At 51.6% G+C, this 25,523-nt stretch overlaps 8 protein-coding genes across 8 annotated transcripts; 6 read left to right on the forward strand and 2 right to left on the reverse strand.

The window, feature by feature from the left end:
- Positions 1-102: 102 nt before the first annotated feature.
- Positions 103-1,216, forward strand: SCP_1500520 (hypothetical protein; the record flags this gene model as incomplete). The annotated part of the gene is made up of 2 exons (XM_027764162.1): positions 103-203; positions 265-1,216. 2 exons carry the CDS (start codon positions 103-105, stop codon positions 1,214-1,216), a joined length of 1,053 nt encoding a protein of 350 aa, XP_027619963.1.
- A 2,894-nt stretch (positions 1,217-4,110) lies between these two features.
- Positions 4,111-4,573, forward strand: SCP_1500530 (hypothetical protein; the record flags this gene model as incomplete). The annotated part of the gene is made up of 2 exons (XM_027764163.1): positions 4,111-4,117; positions 4,176-4,573. The coding sequence occupies 2 exons, from the start codon at positions 4,111-4,113 to the stop codon at positions 4,571-4,573; spliced, it is 405 nt and encodes a 134-aa protein (XP_027619964.1).
- Positions 4,574-7,708: 3,135 nt separating this feature from the next.
- On the forward strand, positions 7,709-8,798 carry SCP_1500540 (hypothetical protein; the record flags this gene model as incomplete). The annotated part of the gene is made up of 2 exons (XM_027764164.1): positions 7,709-7,833; positions 7,886-8,798. 2 exons carry the CDS (start codon positions 7,709-7,711, stop codon positions 8,796-8,798), a joined length of 1,038 nt encoding a protein of 345 aa, XP_027619965.1.
- A 2,475-nt stretch (positions 8,799-11,273) lies between these two features.
- SCP_1500550 (hypothetical protein) lies at positions 11,274-11,689 on the forward strand (the record flags this gene model as incomplete). The annotated part of the gene is made up of 3 exons (XM_027764165.1): positions 11,274-11,428; positions 11,490-11,605; positions 11,670-11,689. 3 exons carry the CDS (start codon positions 11,274-11,276, stop codon positions 11,687-11,689), a joined length of 291 nt encoding a protein of 96 aa, XP_027619966.1.
- A 2,013-nt stretch (positions 11,690-13,702) lies between these two features.
- On the reverse strand, positions 13,703-14,332 carry SCP_1500560 (hypothetical protein; the record flags this gene model as incomplete). Its single annotated transcript, XM_027764166.1, has 4 exons — positions 13,703-13,806; positions 13,859-14,103; positions 14,162-14,262; positions 14,318-14,332. 4 exons carry the CDS (start codon positions 14,330-14,332, stop codon positions 13,703-13,705), a joined length of 465 nt encoding a protein of 154 aa, XP_027619967.1.
- Positions 14,333-14,537: 205 nt separating this feature from the next.
- Positions 14,538-14,747, reverse strand: SCP_1500570 (hypothetical protein; the record flags this gene model as incomplete). Its single annotated transcript, XM_027764167.1, has 1 exon — positions 14,538-14,747. The coding sequence occupies one exon, from the start codon at positions 14,745-14,747 to the stop codon at positions 14,538-14,540; it is 210 nt and encodes a 69-aa protein (XP_027619968.1).
- Positions 14,748-14,851: 104 nt separating this feature from the next.
- Positions 14,852-15,257, forward strand: SCP_1500580 (hypothetical protein; the record flags this gene model as incomplete). The annotated part of the gene is made up of 2 exons (XM_027764168.1): positions 14,852-15,126; positions 15,218-15,257. 2 exons carry the CDS (start codon positions 14,852-14,854, stop codon positions 15,255-15,257), a joined length of 315 nt encoding a protein of 104 aa, XP_027619969.1.
- A 3,119-nt stretch (positions 15,258-18,376) lies between these two features.
- SCP_1500590 (hypothetical protein) lies at positions 18,377-19,210 on the forward strand (the record flags this gene model as incomplete). The annotated part of the gene is made up of 2 exons (XM_027764169.1): positions 18,377-18,423; positions 18,481-19,210. The coding sequence occupies 2 exons, from the start codon at positions 18,377-18,379 to the stop codon at positions 19,208-19,210; spliced, it is 777 nt and encodes a 258-aa protein (XP_027619970.1).
- Between the last annotated feature and the right edge of the window lie 6,313 nt (positions 19,211-25,523).

Genomic DNA, 25,523 nt, shown 5'->3' on the forward strand with positions numbered 1-25,523 from the left:
CTAATAGCGACTTCACCTCCACAACCTCCTCCTTCAGCTGCCATTCACTTCACAGAAATGTCAGGAACCACGAGAAGCTCGGATAATATTGGCTCAATCTACATGGATTGTGTGCGGGAACATTATCCTCCGCGAGCTAGACACGATGGCGCTGCGTTCGGCATTGGTCCGGTTCCCTTCGGGCCTCGCGCGCCTGAGTTCGGGTACGTTCCTACCACAATATATCAGCCCTGTCGCTCATTATTGGAGATACCTCTTACGTAGTCATGAAGCATCGTTCGCAGGTGCAGACTTCTTCGGCGGCCCCAACCCTGTAATAAACCCTTTGATCTCCGACTCGGTGTTCATCGCCATCTCGCGCAGCGAAGCCCACGAGATTATTCGAGCGCTTCGTGCCTTGTCTCTCAACTCAAGGCCTCTTCCGTCTTCCTCTTCCAATGCAGAGCGGCGTGTGGACGGATCTGCCCCCTCCCATGACAGGGCGTTCTTGCCGACTTCTAACCCCCCTTTCGCCACTGATCCCACCTCAAACCATGATATGTCTTACATGGAAGGATTCAGTGTTCTTCCACTGAACAATTCATTCGATGATTTCCACACACCGAACGATTCTTCTATGGAGACCCTTCACGTCGATGTCGATCCCGCGACCACCGCTGTGGCCTCTTTCAATGCGCTAATGATCCCATCGCAGCTCCATGACTTTCCCCCAGTCCCGTCCGGAGGCACAGGGCCTCCCATCTCTCATCACCGGTGCTCGTATGATGATCAAAATTCCACATCGCCTCCACAGCCCGAGCGCAATGATCACTCCGACCAGGTCTCTTCAGTGCCTTCTATGAGACGCCCAAAACAGCAGGTGCTAGCCTCATCCGACGCGCCTGTCTACCCTCTGCAGGGCACGCGCTGTCACTGGGATGGTGACTGCGATGTCACGTTAGACGATGTGACTCCGAGTGGTATCGAGCGTCACATCAGGGAGGTGCACCTACGCGGGAATTGGAACCGACAGGTTCGGGGAGCATGCACATGGGTAGTCGGAGACAGGCCCTGTGAACGCAAGATGATGCAGGGAGGCTACGGCAAACATGTAGCATCAATTCACTTGCAGTCAACCGCTGTCGTCTGTGACGTCTGCGGAAAGACCTATTGCAGGAGCGACGTGCTTCAGAAGCACAAGCTACTGCATGCGAGGGACGAAGCTGGTCACCTATGAGCGTACGGTAAGCCGTTCGTCCCACGCTTTTTTTCTGTGTTTGATTGACACCGCTCATCAGCACTTTGACATCACTCGCGCTCCCCCATCTTTCTCGATCTACCCATTCAACCTGGATACACGTCTCTATGAACGCTACGATTTCGTCGCTAATCACGTCAAGATACTGCGCTGTTAGACTTTCGCCTTTTTTCTCTCCGATTACATCAAAAAAACAAGGCACCGGTTCATAGCACATATTGCTATATCATCATACCCTCAAATCGCCATCTCAATTGATTCGCGGGCCCGTTTATACATTTACGTCTACTCAAATTCCTTTTGAAGATTTCCACGCTTGCTAGATTTCCGCGTACCGTGGGTTCGCAGTTCGTATCTGTATTTGTAGTCACTAACCACCTCACCATTGGACACATCTGTAGGACTCATCAAGTAGATCTCGTACATTATATCGCTCTTACTTTCCGCTCTGGTTCGCCATTCTGGTACATCTGCATATCCTCGCCCTCTCATCTCCTTCCGCTTTTGTAGCGTATCGCTGGCACACATTGCTATAGTGGTTCATCGCATCTTTCCCTATCTTTCCCATTCATGCTGGCGGCTCTTCCCCTCCACGGTTCGCCATTCACGGCTGTGTCTTCATCCGTCAACCTTTTTACTTTCTCGTTCCTGTAGCATCTTCTCGCCCATTTCAAGTATCGGCCGCATTCTTCTCCTTTACGATACGATTCGCACCAGTCCACCATCCATACGGTAGAATTACTGCTCGGTCTCTCATCCCTTCTTATGTAGTATGCTGTCCACCTGCAACCAGTTCTCGGATGTACTTCTCTCGAAGCCACAGTTCTATGCCTTATGCAAACCATATGCTCTCCTGTTTATTTTGACGTTCGAGTTCAAAATACTGTCGGAATTATCGTAGATGTTTAGCTTTTCGCCTGTATATCGTTGTGCTACTCGTACTGTTCTCTTTATATGCTCTCATTTTGCTCTCTATACGCATGTACATACTTGTACACTACATAACACTCTTCGCCCAGAGTCCATCGTCCGAGGCGTCTACTTCCCCCCTTCGTCATCGTGTTTTGTGTTGCCCTCTACATGAACAGATTTGCGCTCCGCCGTTCCTAGCAAGTAGCGTTCTCCGTTCCCCTTGTGCTTTGTTGAATGTTCATTCACCTGGACGTGTGCGGTGTGTACTGAATTTGAATTTCGCATACACAGAAGGAAGGATTGCGATCCGCATCGAAGATCGGACATGAGGAAGGGGCATGTTACCTCCAGAAAGGCAAAACCATGTGGAAGACGTCCACATGCTGTCCATCAGATGAGATGCAGATACAGTTCTTCTGTTGCGTACTGACGGTAACCAGGCGCAGCAGCCTATAATCGTAAGATACGCGGCTGCAGATACCATCGTAGCAGCGAATGCACAGCTCTGGAGGGGGTAAGGCCGACGGTGCGGAGCTTGCTCTGTTCATATGTCGTCTCTTCCGAAAATACTAGCAGGTTCCCTTCGCTTCCTATCAGCATAGACGCGCTGAGCCATGAGGAGGTCCGTGCCGGTCGAGAATCGGTACCAGAACAGGATGTAAGTGCAGTACTTCTGCCTTCGCGGTGCGCTAAGATATCAAAGATAGGGCTTGGACTCCCACCCTGATGAAGGTGTGAAACACGATCTCGTAATCTACGGTTTGGACCGCGACAGCTCGACGTGAGGTCCAGGATCTCCGTGAAACTGCACAGAGCGGCCGCAATGTAAATCTGGGCCATGGACCCGAGCTGAGAAGGCGAGAACGCTGGTTTTGCACCGTATGCCTATAGTAACACAACAAAAATAGATCATAGATGCGAGAGGACCTCGCCCTGAACAGAGTGCCCACCGCCATCGTGTCTCGCGAATGTCGGGGTGCCATAGCTGGTAGGACGCTCATACGAGAGCCACACGGAGGGGACGCCTGTATGATGAAGAGGGGCCTAGTCTTCGAAGGCAGGGGTCAGGACTCGCGGGAACATGCTGACCCTCATCAGACACGGGTTGACTTCAGTCTTGAGAGAGGTCAAGTCAATGCGTGACTTGGTCATCATACCAAGCCTACGTGAGGTACTGGTAAAGTCCGATTTCACGCGCTCGAACGGGGCTCGACTTCTCAAAGATGCATTAGTTAGACATGCGTCGACACTGCTTCGTCTGACAACTGCCTGACCAGTGCCAACGGGGAGTGGGTCAATGCCGACCACGCGTCCCGGATATTAAATGTGCGCTCTGCCGTGCAAAGTGAAAAGGCGTCAGCTATAGGACTCAGGGCCTCGACGCCGCGCATATGGAGGCATGCGTGGCGAGGCGGAGGCACTCACCGTCCACTTACAAGAGAGTTGAAGCGCGTGAAATATCAAGCGAAAGTAATGCGACTGGACAGACGTAAGTGACCTATCAGAATACAAAGACGGGCGACTTGCCAGACGCCATAGTCATTGGTCACTCCGGTTCTGGCTCCAAACACCATCTTCTGGCCATCCACTATGGATGCAGGACCAATGGACGCATGTCAGTATAGCAGAGTTGGTCCTACGCCGGGTGGACCTATGACAATGACAGAGTTCTCGAGCCTCTTGGGAAGATACTCAGCTCGGGGCCCAGGACCGTTCATCTCCGCATCCCAGGGATGCCGGGAGAATGAGACCCCACCAATCAGTATTTTTCTTTTGATGTCCGACCAAGTGAGTATTTTCGCTGGGGTGGCTATCAGTCAGCAAATGGCTGACGTGCGCTATGATTTAAGAGATGATGACCCTGCTTGTCAGGTTCTTCGTGTATCTTGACTAGGAGCGAAGGAGACATGACTTGTTAATACACGAAGCTGCGTCAGCTCCTGTCGGACTGCGTGCATCAGATGGAGGGTACGGTGTTACCATCATTCGTCCATGGAGCCTTCACTAACCCATGTCTGTTGTACAGCCATGACATACATTCGAGAGTCCACGTTGCTGGCAGCATGCCCCGTACCAGCTGGCCCAAGCACATTCCCCTTCTCCTCTTTTGAAACATACGATACTACAGCACCGCAGCCGTGCACCAGGTTCGCACACGGGAACATTCAATGTGAGACCTCCTCGTCTAGCGGGAAGTATCGTGCTCCACGCACGATACCGGAAAACACGTCTCGTCATATTCTTCTGTCTAATGACGTTTTCAATTCTATCAATTCCCCCGATGGTCAGACTTTCCAGATCCCTGGCCTCGTTAAGACCACTCCTGCGGCACAGCTCAGTGAGACAATAGTACATCCTCAGGCTCAGTATGAATCGCCACAAGTGCCCTATCAAGTATCCTCCCTTTCTCGTCTTAGCGGATAAGAGTACCCATCTTCACTTAACTCCATCCCAATTCTTATTCCGCAATCTCATACCAGTCACGCCTTTGCTCAGCATTCTATTTCGAGTCCTAATGCCATTCATTCTCCGCGACACATACGATGCCAGTTGGATGGCGGATGCGACGAATGGCTCGATGACTTGACTCCCGGTGGCCTGAACCACCATATTCGTGCGAAGCATGTCATTGGCGAGCAAGGTGGTCAGCACCGGGTGATTTGCAGGTGGCGCGATGGGAGCCACGTGTGTGGTCGCTCCATGTCGATGGGCAGCTACGGCAAACATCTCGCTGCGTTTCACTTGCGGAGGACTACTCGGATTTGTGACGGTTGCCACAAAAAATTCTGCCGATTCGACGTGCTCAAAAAGCACCAGAAGTATAACTGCAGGGCCAGAGCCAGTCATTATTGACCGACGCCAATGTATGGGCTCTGCATCCATCCACGTTGTTCGTCGCTTGTGCCGCCTCCGTCCTCCGTGGCTTCTTCAATGCCAGGATGCCCCACTGTCTTTTATCCTGTTATTGCTCTGGAACATCAGTCGTTGTCGCTTGGCCTGTCATGAAGCTCCTGTATCGTGCTCCTCTTTGGACCTTTATCGTTTACCATGTTCTCGTTAAATTCACGGTTCGTAATTATTTTATTTTATTTACCGAGTTTATATCTGTTGCAGGGCGAAGCCCTGTGTCGGATAATACATGCCGAGTATCTACGTAATGGGTGTGAGGGAGAGGGTGCAGACTGAACAAGATAGTTCGTCATTTGATGCTATAACATCACTCTTTGTATTCACTGACCTCTTTCACCACTTCTTCAGCACATTGCTATGATGTATAACCTCGCTCATTGCACCGTTGTTGTTCCCGCCTCGTCATCCGGTCTTACTCTCATCTTAGTGCTTCTGCAGTAGCTTTCATTGGCAACCATCTCAAGTTTCCCAATGCTGTTGTTTCCGCTATGATCATATTTCCTCTCAAGGTACGTGAGTCAGTTCTGTAGCTGTATTTGCGTGCGCTCTTATCTCTTCCCTTCTGTTGTATCTTCTCCGCAAAACCCAAGTCAGCATTAGCGTACCTCTCGATTCTGGCGTGCATCGTCTCTGTTCAGTCCATCATGGCAACATCCATCGATCTTTCGGCTATTTCGTCTTCTTGCTGAGTAGTTCATCAGTATATTGACACATCTCCTTCTTCGCCCCCTCGAACATCCAAACTACATACTACTAGTACATACTATACTCTCCCTGCCATGCTGTTTCAATCTTTATCTGCATGGGCGCCCGCCGACCGCCACTTGCTGCCCCTGAAAATCCCGTTTGACAAAAAGCACGATCCGTCTTAATGCCTCAGCTTGTGGACGTCCACGCACGCGACTGAGGAAGCACTATTATGGGAAGAAAACATTTGAAACATACACCTGACCTAGCGGCGCAGAGAACGTGTCGACTGCGTGCAATCTGCCATGACAGCCGCCCGCGTACTCGGTTTCATGGTGGATTACCCGAAACGGTGTCGACGAGGATCATTCCGGTGCTACAGGTCAGGCGGTAGGTCAGCGCGCGCTACGCTCGCGACGGGAGGGAACAAATCTGGCAAAGCTGAGGCTTCATCAGGAAACCAGCGGACATCTACGCCTCATTCGCCGCGCTCGAAAGATCAAAGACACGGATCCGGAGCATCAGGGATACGCATATGGTGATTTGAGGTGTGTGTGAGATAAGGTTGAGATGAGACCAGAATTGAACTTGGAAGTCCATGAAATGGATAAGCAGGCCCAGCTGAGATAAATCGTCGCGGCGCAGAACACGAGCTGCACACGGCATAAAATGGAGAGGCCCCGTTGTATGATTGATGATCGTGGTCCCTGTAAAATTATTCCTTTTGTAGCCAGATTTAAAGAGGAAATGGCGGTGCAGCGGTGCTACTCACGAAGCCAGATGACATCACGGCCCATGTCCGAGGCTCGAGTCGCTCCGCATCTTCGACCTGACACCGTTTTTGGCCTCGCAGATATGTACGAAGAAGAACGCGGCATCACCGTATAGCAGCTGTGATCACTGGACGCCAATGACACAGTACAGGTACCGCGTCGGTACTAGGTTCCAGATCGGTGAGATAGCATCAGGATCATAGGTGCCCACCGGAGTGGGTATGTGGGGACAAACCGGGCGAATTCAATGGCCAAATTGTATCATACGCATGCAAAGTCGTACCATCAGACTTTCTCTGACTAAGCAGTTCAGCATTTCGCCGCAACAAATGACGAAGTATACAGAAGCGGACAGCCACGGGCGTATGCAAAGGCGCATACTCATCCTTGTGCATCTCTAGAAGCCTGGTGTAACGGAAAGACAGTTATGCGCGCAATAATTTGAAGAATTCAGCTAACGTACCTCCGATGAATGGTTGGCCGCGATTTCACATCCGAGAATTTGACTCCCGTCAAAATTTGAAGGCAACGCGTTACACATAGACCATGAAGCTTTGAAGGTCTGAGATATGCGATTAAATCTATGTGTCTACGCCCCAATTGGCATGTGCGAGTGGTCTTCACGGTGCGAGCAGCTTGTGACAGTACCCAAGGAACAGAGAGGGCGGGGAAACCTCATCAATGAAGTCCGCAGCTATGGTGCTGATACTGCAGTCCTTTTACGTAGAGATAAAGACGCTGATCCACCTCCAGAGTACTCGGGCCGTACGGAAATCAGACTAAGGGCTGGTAAGTACGCTCGACTCAGAGTCAATATCTCACCGGGGCCCTGCAAGGCAGTGGTCATCTATCATGTCTGCAGAGGGTTTTATTGGAGTGTTGTATACCAACAGCAGTCAATAGTCAGAGGCAACACGCCCAGGCAGATGGTAGTGTCGGTCGATTCGGACCTGATGCTACCTTCCGGAAATGGAAAACGGGAAAACCCACCAACCAGCGCCTACGTGGGAGCGGGCTTGCGTAACTCAAGGTTAAATTGTCCTTCCCTCATGGCCGCAATTCAGCACAAAATAAACTGTGCAGCACTGCACTTCACATATAAAATACTACGTTTGTCTTAGTTTACTATAATAGCATCCCAGTGCCTTCTTGTAGCTTGTTCATGCTCTCATTCTACCTCATACAGCAGATGTCTCTGTCTAATAACAACCCCGAACTTCTAGACATCGCACGTGGATCCTTTCACGGTGTAGAAGCATCAATAGACATGAACATTAACGAGGATGCTTCGGATAGAGATTGGTCATGGGTGAGGTATGCAATGTTCTTCGTCGTTTCGCCGAACCAGATGTTGAAACATATGCAGCTACGGCCTTCTCGCGTCCACCAGTCCAGTGTCTTCCTATGTAACTGAGGGTTCACTTCCATTCGTCAGCCTCCCTGCCCAGTACGTTGCTGATCAGCACATGTTGACCGCAAGTGCGTCTCCGAGCACTTCGGCTTCTGTGTCACACCGCACTCGTCTTCCTGGGCTTTTTAGCAGGACCGCGTTTCGCAATGTGATGCCTTCGCGCGTTGCACCGTATCCTGTTTCCATGCTCAAGCGAACTTCCCACCGGTCTCCAGATGACGGGTGGGCACCGTTTGACCCCTTCGTAGACTCGCAAAGCGATTGGGAGAGCATCGAGAATGCCTCTGCTATCCCTATGACACCTATGCGTCCGGTGCGCATCATGGGCGCCTCTACTATCTCTATGACGCCTATGCATCCGATACCCGCGGGATCATTCCCACAGGGTAGTACCCGTGCTGTCTGCGAGAGTATGATGACCGGAACTTCCTATCCTACTGCAGCGGCAGGGCCGCCATACATTGACTTTCATAGTAATCACGCCTTTCGAGATGTTCCAGCCCCTCCAGTTCCCGAACCTCCCTCAACCTCACGAGCTATGCTTGCCCCATGTATGGAGTGTCGCTGGGATGGCGGGTGCGGTATTGGTCTAGATGACCTGTCGATGGGCGGTGTGGAACGACATCTCCGGCAGTTCCATATCAACGGAGAATGGCATAGACGGGTCAAGGGGAGATGTCTATGGCACGAGGGGGGGAAACTGTGCGGTCGCCCGATGTTGCAAGGCAGCTATGGGAAGCACATTTCTTCGACGCACTTCCGGGCCATGGCCAAGTTTTGTGATTTTTGTGGCGGGGAGTACGCACGATCCGATGTCCTCGCCAGACATCAGATGGACCATTGTCCGAGCAATCCCGCTCGGCTGTGATTTTTCGTGGTGCTTTGTCGATGCAGAAGGTAATCAGACACTCTTCAGTAAGTCTATGCAGCAGCTTTCATCCTTCGTTTAAATGCTGAATGCTGATCATTTTTCAGCATTTACACCCATAGCTATTCGGCAAGAATATTGGTTCTCGCGTTGTGTGCTGAAACGTAGTGTGGCGTCACCGCACGATTCGACGTCATCGTTAACGTTGATCGTTGAGCGTGGGTGTCCCCGCTTCATTTTCGGCGCTCGAACAATATTTGCCTATGCTCCTCGCTTTCTTTGATCTCGCTCGTTAGTCTATGCTATATCTCACTGTCGTGCATTCTTCCGGTCACCGTGCTATCTCTACAGTATATTCTCTACAGTCTGTTTCTCGATTGCTCCTCACCATCGCACCCTATGTGCCACAATCCGCGTTCCCATTCTCACCATGAAGGTTTCGGTGTTCTAGTATGCTTAATATATCGTGGTGGTGTATTAGCAGTCTCAAGTTGCCATACGCTCGGCTGAAACAATTCACCACGGAAGCACGAGAGACAGGGTGTCGCTGGCCATCACTTGGCTTCGTGAAGGGTTGGTCCTGGATGTTGTGTTCGGTTGTTAACTCGCTGACACCGTTGAGTGGAATCCGTGTATTCGAGCATCCGCTCATGCACTCGACAGATTAACTTTGGGAGCCTACAGCGGAATACGGATACTCGGTCGTGTACCTGAGACGTGCATGATCCTGTGCTAGCGGCGCAGAAAACGTGTTGACCGCGTGCACCTGCGGTGACAGAGTCGCCCTGATCCTCGGGTTCCCAGATGGATTGCTCAGAAAATTGAGGATGGTCAGAAGACCTTAGATTGTTTTGTTTGGGAATCCCGCCCGCCGGCATTGATTTCATCCACCGCTTCCGCGGGGACAGTCAGCGGGGAAACTATCTGGTGTGGTCCGGGATGCTGTCCGAGGCTGCAGAATGCGCACCGTAAGGAGCGCCGACGCTGCGCTCCCGCGTGGCTGCAGAGTTCAATCGCGGGCTATGGAATGCATCTTGTAATCTGAGATGCGAGCGATAGACGTAATTGCTGACATGAGTTCTGACAAGGAGATTCACAGAAAGGCGTCAGATGAAATGCAGCAGCACGTACCGATCGCGACGTTCCTGGCTCTCGCCAGAAATGGCGCAGAACATCCGGTGTCGATTGCAGGACACAACTCGATCTGATGAAATAATGAGTAATTCATGGATGTAGCCTCACGCGGGAAGTCACTAATTCATATTGTAGCCAGATATCGGACCACAGACCCGGAACAGGCGGATGCTGCGTCGGAGTTTGGGCTCTCGAATGGGCGCAGTGGGTTGAATCTTGATGGTGGGATGGTAATAAGCTGAATACGTGCATTCAGCGGCCTCAGAATGGTGCACATTGTACACCGCGGGTGGATACAGACAACAGGTGACTGTCAGTGGCGGCTTTCTCTCATTATCGTCGGAGTGTCGGACGACCATATCGTTACAGATAGGGCGTTTGCTGCCACGGGAAATGCTCCACCATGCGGCCGATATATTATTACTCACCTTGCCTTTTCCGAGTTGGTCCGTTGAGGTAGCGCATTAGATTGGTTTGAGTCCTGGGTTCATTTGGTCTTGGGATGTATGGTAACAATTTTGGCGGCTCTAACATATAGCGGCATAAGCTTTATGTCGCTTCAAATGAGTAGTCGTATCTATGGCGACCTAGTCTAATCAATCGTAGTATATACACATTGAACAGGAAGTCAGTGAACGTCTGATCACGGACCTCCATTAGTTAGATCTTCGGATGCCCTTTGCACGACTCACAGTAATGGGAGACTCTGGCGAGTGGAAGACCGCGGAGGCATTGCATCAACATACTTGTGTGTCGACACAAGCTGCGGTGCGATCCAAAGAAGACATCAACCGAAGATTCTCCTCATCAAGATGGTCCACAGCAGTGGATGTGGTGCTGCATTTCTTACGTAGAGATACGGTTGCCACCCCTCTAACCGTTCTCAGTCTGGCTGTACGACCAGATCGGCGGAGGAAAGTGTAGTAGTGCATCCGACCCACAGTCGAGGCAATGCTCCGAGCTGTCTGATCTGCGAGCCGCTTTACTCCCGGCCTGTACGCCGCTTCAGCACGGCAAACAGTCCAATATCTTCAAACATTAGAGAGTAAGATGAGTATGGTAGCAGCAGATGGTGATTAGCGAAGAGGTCTTCCGAGTCGGAGTTGACTCTACGATTATACTACAAGGCGCTCGTCGAGACTGGCGCATCCCCGATCAATCACTGGACCTTCCTGAAATGGACAGTGCGCCTCAGCTGACGACGCGCGGCCAAGGCTCTTGACATGTCCACAATATTATTACAAGCTATTTTACATAGTACGTAGCGCTGGAGCTCGACTATCATAAAATCTTCCTCAGTTCGTTCTCTCCTACCTTAGTACCCCGCATCCTCTTTACATTATGTCCATGCCACCATCCTGTCACTTTACATTCCAGCCCTCTCCCTCTAATCCAGAGCTCACGCTCCCGGATTTCGCACATGGGTCCTTTTATGATGCAGAAGGACTACCAGATATTTATGCTGATGCTCCGAACACCTATCTGTCATGGGGAAGGTATGCAGAAGCATTTGCAGCTGTTTCGGCGAGCTGAATGTTGACTTGAATTCTTCTGCAGCTCAGACGTGCAACCTTCGTTGGAGGATACCTTATCTCGTGGCGCAGCTGAGGCCCAATTTCATGCTGTTAGCCTACTTGGGCAGTACGGTGCCGATCAGCACACTCGGACCGCAAGTGCGTCTCCGAGCACTTCGGTCTCTGTGTCACACCGCACTCATTCCCCTGGACTCTTTTTCAGGGCCGCACATCCCAGCTTGATGTCCTCTCCTGTCCCGCCGCATTCTATGCCCATACCTGCGCGAACTTCGAGCTCATCTCGAGTAGACGAGTGGCCACTGTTCAACCCTTCAGTCCCGCAGAGCGATCAACAGAGCCTCATCGGCGCCTCCGCTATCCCTATGACGCGTACTGGTCCGATACCCATGGCATCACTCCAACAAGATAGTACCCGTTTCCTCGACGAGGACATGTGGGTGGCAAATCACAATCCAACTGTCGCGCCGGTGCCTTCGTACGTTAACCCTCGCTACGTTCCTGCCATTCAAGAGGTCCGCCCCCCTCCCATGCCTGATCCTCACCCACTCTCACAAGTTATGCTTGCTCCATGTATGGAGTGCCGCTGGGATGGCGGCTGTGGGATTGGTTTGGATGATTTATCAATGGGCAGTATCGAGCGGCACCTTCGGAACTTCCACATCAATGGCGAATGGCGTCGGCGCCTTAAAGGGAGATGTTTATGGCACGAGGGCGGTGTTCCTTGCAACAGACCCATGCTGCAGGGCAGCTATGGGAAACACATCTCCTCGTCGCACCTCCGGGCCATGGCGGTGGTTTGTGAGTTTTGCGGCGGGATGTACGTGCGGTCTGATGTTCTGGCCAGACATCAGGCAGATCATTGCCCAAACAATCCCGCCCGCATGTGATTCTTCGGGGTGCTGCATCAACGCAGAAGGTAATGGCATGCCCTTCGGTAAGTCTGTATTTCAACTTACGTCCTTCGTACTGGTGCTGATGATTCTTTAGCTTTTATGCTCATAAACATTTGCCAAGGAAGTTCACGTTCGAGCTTCTGCTAATTTTCGCACAAATTCTAGGTCGAAGTATAGTCTCTCATCTCCAGATACTGGTTTCCTCGTTGTGCACTGAGACATCTTGGGGAGCCATCGCACGAGGCGACGTGGATCGTTGATCGTGGATGTCCTCACTTATTCTCTGCTCTCGCAATCACCTATGCCTCTCGCTCGCTCTGGTCTCGCTCGTTAGTCCATACGCCGTGTCTCGCCGTCTTGCGTTCTCCTGGTCGCTGTGCTGCATCTACACTCCACGTCCACTGCAGTCCTCCTCTCGCACTACGTACGACAATTCGCGTTCCCGCTCCTTATCTGTCCTGGCTCTGGTGTACCGGTGTCTTGGTGTATATCCTCCTAATACAATTGCGATGGTGTGCTTAGCTGCTTGTCGATCATCTCGCCGCGTTCTCTCGTTGATTCGACCCAAATAGTGGACTATCTTGGCAACGCGATTCTCATAAGCTGGCGCCCGAGATACATTCGGATCACTGAGTGGCTGTCGTCCTACTTGTTCGATAGTGGACTTGACCAGCACCTATAGGGGGTGCTCTCACTCCGCTGAGGGGGCTTGCGATATGGAACGTTCGAAGAATATGTGACTCCGCCAGATGGACAGAGAATACTGAAGATCCAAGGGATAATTATTAAAAATCCGCTTTTTCGAAAGATATTCTCTTGTACATCGGCAGGATCACATGAATTCGTATCATTGTCGCGTGCCAGATGGATACATACCATACGACCCAATATTGATGGTTGTGGTCTTCCCGGTGCCGCATTGGTGCGATGACTTCTTCCACCGGAACAACAAGGGAGCATGCTGAGGTACTAGACATCTCTTAAGGAAGAGTTGTGAGCGGCTCGTCAGGGGATCAGTGCGTGATCCAAGCAAGGTACCTCTCATGGATTCTGCAGCTGTAGGCGGACAGCGAAGAATTATGTACCATGCTTTCCAGTGGTACAATGCCAGGTTCCCGATCTGAAGTTTGATAGTCCGACCCATAAACCCTCCGACAGATCGTTTTAAAGCATGGGTCCACCTGGATCCATTTTGAGAAGATCTTGAGGGTATCAAAATAACACACCATGTGTAGATGAGCAGTCGAAGAGATCAGCAGTGGGAATCCTGCAGAGTCTGAGGACACCTTTGTTGATCGATAATACTGACTCGGATACTGAAGCAACGAGTGCCCTTTCGTCATCATCGGCGGAACCGCCAAACTGTGTTATCAGAGATACGAGCAGACAGCAACGGCTCCATGACTTGACTCGGGAGTTTGTTACGCTTTGGCAAGCGCGGAACGCCTATAGCGCTAGGTGGGGTGTGTATGGTAAGTTACATTTATAACGCACTCACAATGCGCATAAAGTCGAACGAGGCGGTCAATCTGCTTAAGAGGAGACAAGCCACAGTCTACCTCTTCGACTTGTTCACCTGCTTGAGAAAGATATTCAAGATGTTCGGCAACTTCTTGCACTACCATAACGACTTCTTTGGCACTACTCTCTTGGCCCATAATGTGAATGAGCTTATCGGCACCGTCGTATGGACAGGATATTAGAAGGGGGAGTAGTAGTGTGAGAGGTTCCCGGTACAAAAACCTGTATCAGCGGGGAAAACAGTCGTAAATTTGAGGGAATTACAAGCGCAGCTGCACACCGTGCATGAAATATGGCTTGAGAGAGCTGCTGCAGTGTGTAAGCAGCATGATCCTCGCGAGCTGCAGACGTGACGAGAGAAATGAGGGCTACCGACAGATCCTGGTAGCATGTTAGACTGGTTTGTATCAATAGGGGCGCTCAGAGTTGGCCCGACCTCTCCGTATCTCATACGTCTGACCTCGGGAGTTAACTAGTCTCCCAAAGGCAGACTGACACTCTGCTTCAACCTTCGTTCCTCAGGATATCCGAGAGTTAACCTCAGATAACTTATGACGCCGAACGACATATACTGGAAGAGGCGACCTCCCAACCATCCTGGGGACCCAGGATGGGATCGCGACGCTGGCGAGATTTATCGAACGCGAGTGGAGCGTTTACGAAGACGGGGGAATGGAGGAAGAAGCGACTTGCCGTCGATCGCGCAGTGTGCGCTTACACCTCATGCAGCACCGTGACTCGTCCCATGCCTCTGCGCTTGGACGCGCGGCCGACGACTCATCCTCATCCTCATCTCTATCTTCGTCATTCAAGAACCGCTGCAAGAGCATCCCTGCGTTGGCCTGGAGTGACGAGTCGTCCACCATAACCGCAGCAAGAAGCGGAGGACAACGTTGTGCCAGTGTTCTATGTCGAGCGGAAGCGGCAACGGGACGACATCTCGGAGCGTAAAGAGGCGGGGGGCTCGCTGATGGCGGAGCTCAACGCAGGAATCCTCAGCGAGGGCCTTGCCTCATCCGTTCGATCTCGCAAGGAGAAGATTCCTGTTGAGCTACGCATGGCAGACGGTTCGGTACGGCACCCGAGTGGGTTCGAGCTGCCCACGGCCGAGACCGACTTTCACCCGGTGGCCGCGAAGACGCCGACAGACGATATTGTCCACGGTCAAGCAGATGTGGGACGCGCGCAAGTTTGCAACGTTGTCTGCTCACCATCGCGTTTGCACAACTTGGTCCCATATCAGTCGTAAGTAACCAAGGATTGTCACGACTGACTCCAATTTACACCCTTGTTGTATATACACAAGTGTAACTCTAACCTACTCGCCTTTCCGCAGACGGGCCAACGCAGATCACCACACTAGCATACTCCGGTAAATAACCTGCTTCAAGTTCAAGCGTTCGGAAGATCGTCTGTTAGTGGAACTCCCCTTCGTGAAATCGTGTTCAAGTTGCGCCATGTTTGATCACGTCCAATGTGCAATGCGACCTTGTACTTAGTGTCTGTATATGTTCCGCGGGTTCTACACCCTCATGTGAGTTCCTGATTCACGAGCTGGTTCGTGGTCGTCATCTAATCGCTTCTCTTCGAGCCAATTACAGGCTGGGTAAAGATCCAACGAGGCGACGGTCTGTTGGGAGCCATGCTCAGCACCATGCTCTGGCAGCTGCTTGTTACACCAACGGCGAGCGATGAGATCGAGAGTATGGCAATCCTTGAGACCGCTCACTCATGAAGTGAGTACAACGAATACATCAGTCCGCTGTTTACGGTTCGTCTCTCACTTCCTAATCGAATCGTGCAGTTAATTCGCGCCTTATCCGATCAACCCATGGTGTGGTATCATAGGGTATCAGTGACATTCAAGATTTCTCTTGGTCCAATGCCATCTCTGGATTGGTTGTGAATATGTTGCATCCTGACACGATAGTACGACAACACTTGCATTGGTCAATTTTTAGGCTATTCTCTTGCAGAGAAGTCGAAGTTTCAAGCAACGGTTATACGCTAGTGACCACCTCGCTCAATCCTTATTCCCGCAGGTGCACCCTGGGCACTAGTGGCTTATGGCGATCAATCCTGTAGTGCGAGGACATCCGCTCATGCACCAGGGATGGATCATTTTAATGTTACGTGACAGGATAAGGCGGGAAAGCGGAGATTCGATCCCGTACCTGACATGACCTGTGCCAGCGCCGCAGGAACGTGTCGACTGCATGCGTCTCCTGGATTACTGGGTCTCTGGCGTACCCGGACCCCTATCATGGATCGCCCAAATGGGCATCCACGGCGATCGAGCCTGTAAGGCTCGTCGGACGGGTTTTGTTTGCGCATTCCGCTCACTGACAGTAGTTTGGTTCTGCAAGTCCGAGTCAGTGGGATGCCGCCTCGCGTTCTCGGAGCTGCTCTCTCGGAGGTTACAGGATACGAAACGCGAGAAGAGTAGCGGTGGAATGCCACGCTATGCTCCGGTATAACGGCATGTAATTTCAGAGTTCCAATCTGTTATGGAGAGACGACTGTGGGATCTGAGATATGAAGAGTTAGACCCATGGCCTGGATACTGGCGACGAAGTCGGGGAAGCCCGGAGTACGGGTGTCAAACGAATTGCAACGCCAGGACCGATCTGTGCCAGAGACGACACAGAATAGGTGCTGTTGGCAGTAGGTGAGCAGGAGAACCCGATGGCAATGTATGAGTGGTTGATTGGCGCGACCTGTAGGAAGGACTCGTATTGTAACCACTGGCGGCGCCAAAGCGGAGGTCATCGCGGTTGGCTGTGCGGAGGTGAAATGACACGCTAACAGCCTGCTGCGCCGGGACTGGGTGGAGAGGTCACGCGGAGACATCGCACGATGTTCGTCGTTAATCGTGGCTGGCCCCACTTGTTTCTCAACTGTCCTACAGTTGCCTGTCCCTCTCGCTCTGGTCGCACTCACTGGTCCGCTCTATGTCCTGCTGTCGTGTGCTCATTCAGTCCTATACTTGGATATTCAACCTCATCTGCAACCTGTTCCTCGTACTACGCACGACACTTGGCGTTCCGGCTCCCCATTCCAGCTTCGGTGTGTCTTGAAGTACCTGGTGTACATTCTCCAAATAAATTCGCTGTGGCGTGCTTCAGCACCTTGTCCGTCGTCTCGTCGTGCTCTCAGTTGCTCAACCTAGTATCTTGAGATGAGTCTTAGCGGCTCCACACAAGTGCCCGAAGCGAAACTAATATTTCAGGATGCTATGCAACGCGACTTCTCCGTCGTGCTTCTGTGGTTCGCAGCTCCGACCGAGCGAACAATTAGAACAGTTCTAAGTCCGGCTACTCGGCGACGCTTTGCCACCCCAGAGCTCGTTCGGAGCCCCGTTGCGCAAGTCGCCGCAAACTTCGCCTGGCTCGGAGTCAGCTGAGCGCTAAATGGCGAAATGACGTATCAGGCACCAAATCGATCTATGTGTATACTGTGCTTACTCGTTGGATGTCACATGTAGGCCGCCTTTGAAGTGTGCGGACATCTTCATTAGCTGTGAGTGCTGGTGAGTGCATTACATACGGTCTCCGAAGTGGCGCCTCACCGACCGCAGTCAGTCCTGTTCCAAAAACACTTTTGGGAGCCGACACTCCGAACAGTGCTGAATGGACTGGGGACGTATGAGGCCGCCGAGTACCAGGTATCGCCACGCCCGCCATCTATGAATCACGGACAGCTAGCGGGTCACCGTGTAGTGATCGACTTCCGCCGAAAGAACATCCAAAGACGAGTCCGCCACTCGTTGGCAGTGCTCTGGCGCGCTGCAGGTAAAGAAGTCCACCGTAATGTGGCCCTCCTTCCTGAGTACTAGTTTACGAGCTTCCACGCAGTTCTGTTTGCCGACGTGTTAGTGAACATAGGGATGTGACTACAACTTCTCTGTCGAAATATTCGGAAGACATCAGCGAGAGTTTCGTATGCCTACGCACAGCATTGTCATGCTTCTCTGATAGAAGCATTGCTTATCGAAATCAGGCACAGGACGCATCATCTAGAGTGACAATCGTACTTCTCTGTTCAACAGAAATAGGATGGAATCATGTATACCGGAGAATCATGCCATGCCATTGTGCGTTCACAGTAGCATGTTGTCGCCCTGCAAAAGGAAAAAAGAGGGGATTGGTGAGCCTGCAGTCATACGATTACAACTCGAGGACGCACCACTGAACGGCACACATGACAACCACATTGCAGGCTGTGATATCCGTTGTACAACGAGGATATGAGTTTGGCCACGCTGAGACTAGAAAAACTACGTCAAAAGCGATGACCCAACTCCACCCACTGGAAGAACATATTCCTGTGCTCGATCCGACTCTCGCCGACTGGAGGCCACAGAGAGGATGGAGGACGCCGTGATATATAACGCACACCTCTTTGCTTAAACTTGCACACTCGCGGTCTTCGGTTTTCGTCGTCGCGAGCGGCAGGGCGACAGTTCCAGGATATCCGCCGAACTCAGTTCGACGCTATGTTTCCCTACCCCAGCCAGCATGAAAACGGGGGAAGACAATGGCAGTGAGGACTGCCATGCTGACATCCATGAATTACACTGACCACCAGCAACATTGTCAGATACCAATCCCAGTTCACCCCACCGTTTGGCGTAGAGTACGGGAATCACCCAGGGAGTGGCTACGCTATTCCCCAGGAGTGGATTGCGGGGCAATCCCACACTTCTGCCGGGGCCTACGATTCCCAGTTGGCCCTACCGTTTGGTTTGGAGTACGGGAATCACCCAGGGAGTGGCTACGCTATTCCCCAGGAATGGATTGCGGGGCAATCCGCTGCTGCAGTTCCAATCGGGGCCTCCAGCATCACCCCCGGGATATATGATAATCATGATTACCGTCCAGAATACTCTCACTGGGTCGTTCCTCTCCCACCATCCGACTACTCCCAGTTTGGAGATGCCTTCACCGGGCACGCCACCTCTATCTCGCAGGCAGGACATCCGGCCGCTGTGCAGGAGTCGCCCGGCTGCCGAATTCCCTGCCTCTGGGATGGAGGGTGTGGCCACATGTATCCGGACAAACCCACAGCAGGTATGATCAAAAGGCACTTGCGCGAACACCATATCCGAGGCGAATGGCATCAGAAGAGCGAGGGGGTATGCAAATGGTATACCGAAGGCAAGCCATGCGGGAAGTCACTGAAACATGAAAGCCTAGGGAAACATGTTGCGTCAGTGCATCTTGGCGCGCTGGCATGTTTTTGCAACTTTTGCGGAGACAAGTTCTCGCGCATAGATGCCCTGACGAGACACGTCAGGAAGTGGTGCCGGGAGAATCCTGCCCGCGTGTGATTTCAGAGGTCATAGGCTATGCTTGGTGGTATGATGAATTCAAAGACGGCTCATGACCGTTTTACGACCCGTTACACTTATTTTACGGACATTTCTAGGCAATGATACCCTGCATCCCATTTTATTTGGACATTACTATCACTGGCCTTCGCCGTTCATGTTGCATTCCGTTATCGTTCTGCACTCTGTGGCATATTGATATCCTGCTCCATAGTCATGTTTCTGATATGGGTAACACTAGGCACTATACCCATAAATCAATCTCAGTTCCGAAGTCCAATAAAACAGCCACAAGTTTATTGCTTGGCGTCCTATATGGACTTCTCAACTTTCCGGCGTCAGTACCATCCCATACGTATTGGGGGAGAGAAATCTCTTACGGAGTGTGCAGGTCAGGTGAAGCAAGTTGAAGTATGCACACGATGGCGGTGGCACTCGATACGTACGATCGACGTTTCCAGATTCAGATCGACTTGACAATCGAGCGTTTTAAACGTTCGATAACACGACCCAGCATTTTTTGACACGTTCTCGCCACCCAACAAAGATGTGCGATCGTTCTGTGAGTTTTCCGGCAGACGGGAGTCTCTAGCGTAACCGTGTGGAAGATGCCGAGAAAGGCTGAGAATCACGGCGTTCAGAATGGATGTATATAAGCGACACGGTGGGTACACACTTACGCTATTTCAGTGTTAGAGCCTCGATGTCGCGCCAACAACAGCCAGCAGCACTGTGCGATGCCTTACACAATGAGGGGGAGCATTGCATGCATGAACTTGGTATCCATTCAAGCATGGGGTTCGACCGCCAGTCAATGCGCAGAACGTGGGTAGATCTGCAAGGATCAGCATGACGATTTAAGGACAGCATGTTCGCAGGGCGCATGAGTGCACGCTCCCACTCTAGTTGCTGTAGGTTGAGCTTAAACACGATCTTTGGACAGAGAGGTGAGGGTCGTGTTGACAAGATTCCTTGCGGGGACGATAGAAAGCTTGTCATTCCGCGAGCTTTTCGAGCCGGAGAGAATCAGTGCAAGCATACCTATCGACAGGCGTCCCTTAAGACGAGCTTGCACCACCACTCCACTCCAACGTGCAGCAACGCAACGGCGACGACGGGTAGAACTAATCACAATTAAGTAGATACCTGGATCCGCTGCGCGGTAACCCCCGCATCTCGATGTCTTCTGCAATAGCCTTCGAATTTGTGGCCACCTGCGATGTAGACGATCGTATTCAATTGCGCTCAAAGATGCACTAGACAGTGGAAGTAGTACAAGTAGTACTTGTCAAGCCTACTTACTGCCGGGCCAAATTCGGAGTCTATAATTTGACCACTCACAGGACCCCCGACAATTGGGGAAGGTCCCTGAGCCAGTTACGGACAAATTTTGAACTTTCGAGAGCCTCATGCCTGGTATTCACGGACAAATCAGGGGGGTTGACCGCCGGATAGCCTGAGCCATTTCGCGGACATCGGGGAGGCAGCGGCCTGATTCGAGGCCGGACAAACGCTTGTGGAAGGCCGGCGAGGGAGAGCGGGCAGGGCCGAGGAGGAGGCGGCATAGCCGCCGGCTCAGAAGCGCCCAAAATTACCTTTTTAGGGTTAAAACCTGAAGAGAAACGTGGACCGCGGAGGCAAAAAATGTGGTGAGGCCTAATTTTTCACGGACATTTTGGGCCCGAAACGGCCTTTTCCCAACGGACATTTTTGCCCTCTCCAGATCAGGCCTATTCACCAATTGTCGGGGGTCCTCCACTCACGTGTATGAGGTTGACTGAGTGACTCGATACGCTAAGCTTCTGCGACTCCCATCAATCTGGCTGCCGCGAGCTCGAGTACTTTTCCGCAGGAATAGTTGAATCTTTTCAAGACAAAATCTATGACGAGTATATATGTCATCGTACTAGGTATAAGGCATAGATTCCCACCGAATTCTCTCCGAATCCCATGAATCAAGATGGATTGTTCGCAGCCAGCTGGTCCTCATTGTAGCCTTGACTCCGAGAGATATTTTCCCGCAGGATTTGATATAACGTTAACCCTACACGTACAGTGGATAAGACCCTTTTCCCCCCTCCACATTCTGCAGAAAGGGTACGTCGAGTCCCCTGATCAAATTCTCCAAGCCTGATGATGATTCACCGCGTCACAGGCCCATATGGATAATCAAGATGCCCGAATCCATCGCTGGTGTAACAGATCCACACGCCGAGTTATCCTCAGTTTATCCGAGTCGGCCTTTACATTTCTGCAACACTCGCGCACACTTTTACTTGCCGTGCAGCCACGGATTTTGGGTCATCCGATACGCAAGAATTACGTTTTTTCAACAAGACCGATGCTCTGAACAGCTTGCGACTTGGGCAATACATCACACACTTGCACGTCGTACGTTCTTTCACCACCCGTAAATGGACCGTGGGTAATTCCTCGGCCCCCCGCCGTATCCTATTTCCTCCCCTAACCCAACCAAATGTTCAGGTGCCAAATTTGCTGGCGCGAGTTTTAGACCAGATACGCGAGAAAGTTATATGTACGCGCGCACAGCCGTTGGGAATGTCGCAGAAATTGCGAGCCCGGCATCAACTAGGAGTGTCTATGATAGGATCAGGATGAAGGTGAGAATGCGGAAGCACAACGGTATTCTGTTTTTCACCTATCTGCAAGGAACGGCTTCTCAGACGCAAGTGCGAGTTGCTGAAACTAATAGAACCCGTTTCCTCTGCCTCGCATTGTGACAGCACGATGTGAAAAGGGGTGAGCCATATAAGTGCCAAAGAACCTTGAAGCCGCAGTGGCTGTCGTAAAGATGGTCTACGAATATGCATGCTTGTCATCGATCATCTCTACCACAGCCACTACTAATATCTCTGGAAAGACACTGGGATTCATCGGGGAGCAGCAGCTAAGTTTACTTCCTTGAATGGAATAGGGTTTTTCTCAGATAGATAACCCAAAATCTCCCCCAGAATGGCAAATGGCACACTCGCTAGGAGTCTATGGCACAGGAGGTTCGAGAGGCACCTGCTGCGTCAGCAAGTAAGGAGACAAATGTGGAAAAGAGCCCCCCGTGCGCATCTGAGGGATGAAATGTGAGCCAGAGACCTCATGATATCGCGGAAACTGTGCTAAAGAACCTTCTGACAATGTGCGCACGAATTCCAGGTGTGAATACACGTTGTGCGCATAGCCATTGCTCTCTCAACATTATCGTTGATGCTACTAGTTAACTGTGGATATCAAACCGCCGCTCATGGCTCCCATACGGTTGTACCTGTCTCCATCTTGCTCTGATCTCGCTCAGTGCTTGATGTGTTGTATCTCGTGCGTTCACTCAGTGATTGTGCTGCCCCCCGCGAGCCATATTTGCGATTTTTGTTTCTCGGTCACTTACCATATGTGCAACAGTTCGCGTTCCCGCTCCGGAGTTGCGGCTCTGGAGTTCCACACCCTTATCATGCGCTCGTGGTTGTGTGCTTAGCAGCTTCAATGTCCGATTATGCTGTCGATCGTTTACGCTGTGTACTGGCACATCTTCGAAGCTCCCGAGAACGCGGACGTAGGACGGCAGGTATATTCGAAGTAGTTGCGCTCAGGAGCATGCCAATGTCCGTTATCCCCGGATTATCGGCATAGTTCGGCGGCTCCGCGCGATGCACCCCAGCACTCGTCAGAAGTCGACACGGCACACTGGGCCTCGCTGCGCGGAATTTTGCTTGGGTACGACTTACATATGGTCAGCTGAGCATTTAATGACGGCGTTCCGGTCGATGCATCAGTAAAAAATCTAAAGACGGCCGTGGACATTTGTCGACATCCGTAGCAATTACCGGTGCCAGTAGGTGCATCTCCAAGGGTCCGTTACCTCACCGTAATAGAGAACAAGCCTGATCTAAGAATATCCCCGGCCAACACCTGAGGCTGTGCTACAATACTCGTTGCAGCGGAGCTTTGTTGGTATTTGCATCACCCCTGGATGCTGATACAGCCAGCCACCAGTGCATGACTTACTCCAAGGGGCGGATCGTACTAACGATCAACCTCCGGAGAACCCTCGTAAGTACGACACTCGTCTGCAGTGCTACAGTTCATAGCTTTCACTCGGAATGAAGGGTGCAGGTGAACATTCGCAAGAGCAGGTAACTGAATAAACCGATCTGGTCGAAATCCCCGGGCAAGAATCATAGCAACCTCGTCGTGAACAAGGTGTCCAACCGAGGCTGCGAGTATATCAAAGTACAGCCAAAGTTCATTCACTTGATGGAAAGCAAGTCCCCGCCAGAAGCACAATCTTACCTTTCTTACGTACATTGAACAAATATCGCTTCAATTCTACAGCTTCTCTGCGTCTGGACCTACTGCTGATGAGACAGAGAACACCATTTTCACCATGGATGCGTTGCTCCGTCACCGTGTGTCAGCTGAAGTCCCTAGATATCGTTATCTGGTGTGCCCAAACTGTCACGGTTGGATAATATCTCAAGATGCACAATTGGATCACAGGGTTTGATACTAATTTCGTCATCTGCGCGATTCTGGCAAGGCTGGGACAGGGTTGTGAGGCGATGAACTGCTTCACCCACCATTCGCCGTATACATTGGCGGGATCCAAACTTTCATCGAGGAGGGTGCTCGCAGATATATATACGACGCCGTTTGTTGCTGTCTCCAACTCCCCACCTTTTGTCAGTCAGTGGCAGCGAACAGCAGACCCATACTTGCGAGCAGTCTCAGGACGCACCCGGGGCTAAATTCGGCACCATATTGCGCCACGAACCTGGTCAGTGCCAACACAGACGCAAAGATATGCAGTAAGCACCGCAGTGCCGTCCAGAAACCTTGCTAATCACTAGCAACATCGTTAGATACACTTCTCCCACACAGAATGTTCAAGCTCACGAGTCTTTGCTAGCTTCGTCGTCCGAAGCAGCATGTGGAGACACAACCGGCCGCTCCACGAACCTACAGGAGTGGAACCCTATGCCAGGACAATGCACGAATGTCAGAGGGCAAATCGGATACAGCATCATACCATCGGATGTTGCAAGCTATGAACACACCATCATCAGATCTTCCTACATGGACCCATGGTCTCTTTCAGAGTTGAGGTATCCCCAGTCAAACCCCAACATCGCCTTCTCTGACGACACTACCGATTCCTTCGGACATTCCTATCAAGATCTGTACATGGCGATGTCGTCATCCGAAAACACAAGCTATGATGGACAGCACGCTCGCGGTTTACAACCCTCATCTTCGTCCGCGAAGCCGTTTAGCATCACACCCACCCCAGCGTACGCCGACATCGCCTCCTCCACGCCCTTTCCACAAGCTAGCCACCTAGCTGTTGCTCCAGCGGCTTGTCAAATTCTCTGTCTATGGGACGGAGGGCGTTGCAACATGCATTTGGAGAAGTTGACAGCAGCTGCGGTCAAGGGCCACCTGCGCGAACACCACTTCGAAGGGAAATGGGATGAGAGACGCTCCGGGTTATGCAAATGGCATACTAAGGGAGCGCCGTGCGACAGATCAATGATGCACGAGAACTTTGGAAAACACGTTGCCTCGGTGCACCTTCACTCGCTAGAGCGCTTTTGCCAGTTCTGTGGAGACAGGTTCTCGAGGATAGACGCACTGGCGAGGCATGTCCGGGATTGGTGCCGGGAGAATCCCGACCGCCCGTGATTGCTGTGGCCATTTTTATATTGGGTGGTATGATAAATTTCAACGATGCTTCACGAGATTGTTACCACTCACCACGTTTGTCTGTCCACATATCCATATACCTACGACCCACTTTATGGTTTTCCTGCTTTCGTCGTACAACGCTCTGCTGTCATTTGCTGCTTTCATTCTGCCACCCACTGCCGTCATTTGCTATTTGTTGTATCCAGTTATCGACCTCCAATCTGTAGCCTGCTCAGCCTCATAGTTATCATGTGTTCATGTCACACCGACAATGCGCACCAAACTCACGACTCCAATAAAGGACTTCGAGTCCGCTTTATTGTGCATACAATGGTTCAAGCTGGGATGTGCTGGATGTATTATTCATCATCATAAATTCCTACAGCTGCTGGAGTCATCGGAAATCCAAGCACACATTTGGAGGACGTACAGGAAGATTCGTTGCGGTGTGTGGAGGTCAGGTGGAGCAAGTTGACGATCGAGGTCGATCCCTACGATCGGCTTTCCTCAGGATCCGATCGACCCGCCAATCGAGTCTTCTAAAGATTCCATGGCACGATGCGGCATTTCTGACGCATTCAGACCGGCGTTCCCGCCACCCGACAGCGCGGGCGGGCGTCCC

Source organism: Sparassis crispa (genome assembly GCF_003851025.1).
Source record: "Sparassis crispa DNA, contig_000014F, whole genome shotgun sequence".
Classification (NCBI taxonomy): Eukaryota; Fungi; Basidiomycota; class Agaricomycetes; order Polyporales; family Sparassidaceae; genus Sparassis; species Sparassis crispa.